Source organism: Physeter macrocephalus, chromosome 18 (genome assembly GCF_002837175.3).
Source record: "Physeter macrocephalus isolate SW-GA chromosome 18, ASM283717v5, whole genome shotgun sequence".
Taxonomy (NCBI): domain Eukaryota; kingdom Metazoa; phylum Chordata; class Mammalia; order Artiodactyla; family Physeteridae; genus Physeter; species Physeter macrocephalus.
In genome coordinates this window covers 42,752,165-42,757,689 of record NC_041231.1, presented here as the reverse complement: position 1 = coordinate 42,757,689, position 5,525 = coordinate 42,752,165, and the positions used below count along the sequence as shown (strand labels likewise).

At 38.6% G+C, this 5,525-nt stretch overlaps 1 protein-coding gene across 1 annotated transcript in view; it reads right to left on the bottom strand.

Annotated features, from left to right (window-relative positions):
- Positions 1–4,980: 4,980 nt before the first annotated feature.
- The window catches only part of CDHR4 (cadherin related family member 4), a 5,583-nt gene continuing 5,038 nt past the window's right edge, over positions 4,981–5,525 (bottom strand). Inside the window, exon 13 of the mRNA XM_028479493.1 lies at positions 4,981–5,010. Within this exon, the coding sequence (XP_028335294.1) occupies positions 4,981–5,010 (30 nt within the window). The remainder of the gene's footprint in view (positions 5,011–5,525) is intronic.

Sequence of the window (5,525 nt, the reverse complement as noted above, 5' to 3'; positions counted from 1 at the left end):
GGTAGGGGCTTCCCTGGTGGCGCAGTGGTTGCGCGTCCGCCTGCCGATGCAGGGGAACCGGGTTCGCGCCCCGGTCTGGGAGGATCCCACATGCCGCGGAGCGGCTAGGCCCGTGAGCCATGGCCGCTGAGCCTGGGCGTCCAGAGCCTGTGCCCCGCAACGGGAGAGGCCACAGCAGAGGGAGGCCCGCATACCACAAAAGCCCTGAGGTAAAAAACAACAACAACTAGTTCTAAGAACTAGTCTACCTCTTTTTGCCATTAAGAGTTAAGAAACAAAAGCAATTATACTCCAATAAAGATGTCAAAAAAAAAAGTTAAGAAACAACCCTATTCATAAATGGTCAAAGGAGTTGAGTAAACATTTCTCCAGAATAGATACACAAATGGCCAATAAGCACATGAAAAGATAATCAACATCATTAGTCATTAGGGAAATGCAAATCTAAACCACAATAGAGACTACTCACAACCAGTGGATGGCTATTAAAAAGAAAGAAAACTAATACAACATTGTAAAGCAACTATATTCCAATAAAAATTAATTTGAATAAATAAATAAAAATACATTAAAAGAAAGAAGGAAAAGAAAGGAAGGAAGGAAGACAGGAAGGAAGAAAGAAAGAGTGGCAAAGATATGGAGAAATAGGAACATTGCTGGTAAGAATGTCAAATGGTACAGCCACTATGGAAAAACAGTTTGACAGTTCCTCAAAAAGTTAAACACAGAATTACCATATGATTCAGCAATTCCACTCCTAGGTATATACTCAAAAGAATTGGAAATAGAGACTCAAACAGATACTTGTAATACTCACAGAAGCATTATTTACAATAGCCCAAAGGTGGAAACAACCCAGGTGTTGAATTGGGTTGAACAGACGAACGGATAAACAAAATGTGGCATATATTTACGCTGGAAGAGTATTCAGCCATAAAAACAAATGAAGTTCTGACACATGCTACAAGGTGGATGAACCTTGAAAACATTATGCTAAGTGAAATAAGCCAGACCCCAAAGGACAAACATTACATGATTCCACTTGTACGAAATATCTACAGTAGGCAAATTTGTAGAGACAGAAAGTAGATTAGAGGGTACCAGGGGTTCAGGTGAGAGGGAAATGGGGAGTTATTTAATGGGTATAGAGATTTTGTTTGAGGTGATATAAAAGTTCTGGAAATAGATAACGAAAGTGGTTATACAACATTGTGAACGTACTTAATGCCACTGAATTTTACATTTAAAAATGGTTAAAATGACAAATTTATGTTATATATGTTTTTACCACAATTTTAAATAGTAAAAAAAAGTATATTAAAACACCCCCAAAAACCTCTACCCAAATTTAATTCTCTGTGTTTAAGCCAATCTTACAAATGCCAAGAAAATTAGGGCTTATATCAAATGAAGTAAAGGACCATTGATTTTCATTTTCCTACCTGAATTCTTCCTAGGTGTGAGTAATGAGGTAAAAAAAAAAAAAAAAAAAATCAGGATCAAAAATATATATATTTTTTTAAACTAGTGGTAGGTTGCATGGCTCATTTAATTACCAGATCTTACCCACTCTTGGAAGGCTCTTCTTCCTGTTCTACCCATAGCATAACCATTTCTCCCTTCATCACGTATGATGCTCTGTGTCAAGGTACTCGATGGTATGTGCCTAGAGAATTAAAGGTTTCCATTATAGCTTTAGATGGCCCTGCAAGACAAAAAGAAATTTTAAAGGAGAGAATGATGCATTTGAGTATATAAAATTAAAAAGTTTTATCAAAATACACTTTTAAAGAAGATTAAGAGCTATTTACATCATTGTAAAACTGACCGAGGATGATTTGTTTCTAGAATCTGTGTGTGTGTGTGTGTGTGTGTGTGTGTGTGTATGCAATTCAAAATCAATAGGAAGAAAGACAATTCAGTAGAAAAATGAGCAAAAATAAAGAAAATCAATGAAAACTAAAGACCAAAGGCTAGGATAAATCTCTAGCCAGACTGATTAGGAAAAAGAAAAGACATAAATTTCCAATATCAGAAATGACAGATGTGGGACTTCCCCGGCGGTCCAGTGGTGAAGACTTCACCTTCCAATGCAGGGGATCTGGGTTCGATCCCTGGTTGGGGACCTAAGATCCCACATGCTTCACGGCCAAAAAACCAAAACATAGAAGCAATATTGTAACATTCAATAAAGATTTTAAAAATGGTCCACATCAAAAAAGAAATCTTAAAAAGACAGATGTGTCATCACTACAGTTTCTACCGATATTTTAAAAAATAAAAATATTGTGAACAACTTTATGCCAGTAAATTCTACAACTTAGATGAAATAGACAATTTATTGCAAGACACAAACTGTGAAAACTCACTCAACAAGAAATGAATAATCTGAATAGCCCTATGTAGTAAACAAATTGAAATTGGATTTTAAAGCATTCTAGCAAAGAAAACTCCAGGCCCACACAACTTCACTGGTGAATTCTACCAAATATTTAAGAAATACTACACGAACTCTTCCAAAAAGTTGAAGCAGGAATACATCACTACTCATTCTGTAAGGCCATTACAAGAAAATTAATGTCGTAGACGAACCTAAATTTTCAAAATTTAACAAGATTTTAGCAAATTGAATCCAAGAATATATTAAAAGGACAGTATGTCGTGACCAAGTAGGTTTACCATAGGAGTAATGCAGGGTAGGTTTAACATTCAAAAGTTAATGTAAGTGACTATATCAATAAACTAAAAAAAGAAAAATCATATGATTATCTCAGTAAATGCAGAAGAACAACCAACAGTATCCAACATACATTCTTTTTTAAATTTATTTTACTGAAGTATAGTTTATTTACAATGCTGTGTTAATTTCTGCTGTACAGCAAAGTGATTCAGTTATACATATATGTACATTCTTTTTCATATTCTTTTCCATTATGATTTATCACAGGATATTGAATATAGTTCCCTGTGCTATACAGTAGGACCTTGTTATTTAATCATTCTATATATAATAGTTTGCATCTGCTAATCCCAAACTCCCAATCCATCCCCCTCCCACCCCCACAAGTCTGTTCTCTATGTGTGTGAGTCTGTTTCGTATTGTAGAAAAGTTCTTATCATATTTTAGATTCCACATGTGATATCATATGGTATTTGTCTTTCTGACACGTCACTTAGTGTGACAATCTCTAGGTCCATCAGTGTTACTGCAAATGGCATTATTTCATTCTTTTTTATGGCTGAGTAATAGTCCGTTGTCTATATGTACCACATCTTTATCCATTCATCTGTTGATGGACATTTAGGTTGTTTGCTTGTCTTCTCTGTTGTGAATAGTGCTGCTGTGAACATAGGGGTGCATGCATCTTTTTGAATTACAGTTTTGTCCGGATATATGCCCAGGAGTGGGATTGCTGAATCATCTGGCAACTCTAGTGTTTTGAAGAACCTCCATACTGTTCTCCATAGTGGCTTCACCAATTTACATTCCCAACAACAATGTAGGGGAGGGTTCCCTTTTCTCCACACCCTGTCCAGCATTTGTTATTTGTACATTTTTTAATGATGGCCATTCTGACTGGTGTGAGGTGGTACCTCGTTGTAGTTTTGATTTGCATTTCTCTAATAATTAGCCATGTTGAGCATCTTTTCATGTACCTGTTGGCCATCTGTATCAACAACATCCATTCTTGATAAAACAACAAGAGTAACAAAACTCTTAGCAAAGTGGGGATGGAAAGTTCGTTCCTCAAACCTGATAGAAGGCATCTGTGAAAACCTACAGCTAGCTTCCTACTCAGTGATGAAATTGCTTTAACCCCTAAGATCAGGAACGAGACAAGAATGTCCACGCTCTCCATTTCTAGTTGACATATAACTTGGAGGTTCTGGCCAGCGCAGTTAGGCAAGAAAATGAAATAATAAAAGACATCCAGATTGGAAAGGAAGAAGTAAAACTGTCTTTATTTTCAGACAACGTAGAATTCTGTCTTCAGCCAAACTATCAGTCAAGGGTTGGAGTAGAATAAAGTCCTGCAAAGGACTCAGAAAATTGACCTCCTGAGCACTCTTTCTTAGGAAGTTACTTGAAGGATGTATTCCACTCAAATAAGGAGGAAACCAAGAAAGAGGGGAAAAGGAGAGGACATAGGAGGAACAATTCTCACTCTGGTCAGCTGCAGCAAGGAGGGGCCCAGCATGGGAGCTATGTGGCAGGCCTGGAGGACACTCTAGATCAGAGTACGAGGGGGAGCCCAGGAAACAAAGAATATTGTAGACCAGAGGGCATTCAAACTTGAACAAAACTGAAGCTCTGGAAAAGACAAAGAGAAGAAGTTCCAAAGGCAAAAACCTGTAGGATAGGCAGTCATCTATGTAAGGAAGCCAGGACACAGTTGTGAAGCTCAGTAAAGTGAGGTGTACATTTAAGCAATGTAATGAGAAGGTAAGAAAAAAAAATCTATTTCACCTTAATGTCTTAAGGATTTTTTTTCGTAAAAGAGACCAGGGATTGGGGCAGTGCCCTCCTGCATAAGGAAATGGGCCAAAGAGAAGGATATTCTTGGTCTGGCATACTGACATATTCATAAATGCTTTTCACTGATTCTCACATAATGCTGATATTGCACATCAAGGGTGTAAAACGAGAAGTGTAGCTGACAGAAGGTTGGATTTGGAAGTTAGATGAAGGGCAGCCTAGACCTTTTTAAGAACAAATAACAAAAAACTCCTTGATTTCTAGGTATTGTGTTTCAACTCGTTTGGTAATGATCCAGAAGAAACTATGAAAACCTGTTTGATAAAAATGGACACAACAAACTGTTTCGCATGAGTACAGCACGGAAAATAGGTGTTTCAACTTAGGAATGCTGGTGGTTTGGTGAGGCAGAAGTTCTGCCTGTTGAGCTTAGAATAGCCTAATGTTCAGTGTCAGCAGAAGACATATTTTGGGGAGTGTCTTTGAGAAGTCTTGATGTCTCTCTAGGTGACATAGGCAGAAGGAAACCAGATCTAGAGGAGGACATAGGAAATGACAGCATCATAAAGCAGTTAAATAAGTAGAGGGTTAAATTATGTCGAGTTGGATGTCACCTAGAAAATATAGTTCTTTTGAATGTACAGAAGACAATAGTTGAAAGTGAGAGGGTGGGCTTCCCTGGTGGCTCAGTGGTTACGAATCCGCCTGCCAGTGCAGGGGGCATGGGTTCGAGCCCTGGTCCAGGAAGATCCCGCATGCTGTGGAGCAACTTAGCCCATGCGCCACAACTACTGAGCCCGTGCTCTAGAGCCCATGAGCCAAACTACTGAGCCCACATGCACAACTACTCAGCCCACGCGCCTAGAGCCCGTGCTTCACGACAAGAGAAGCCACAGTGATGAGAACCCCCATGCACCCCAATGAAGAGTAGCCCCCGCTTGCCACAACTAGAGAAAGCCCGCGCGCAGCAACAAAGACCCAACGCAGCCAAAAATAAATAAATACATTTATTAAAAAGGAAGAAAAGAAAGTGAGAGGGTTAGACAAG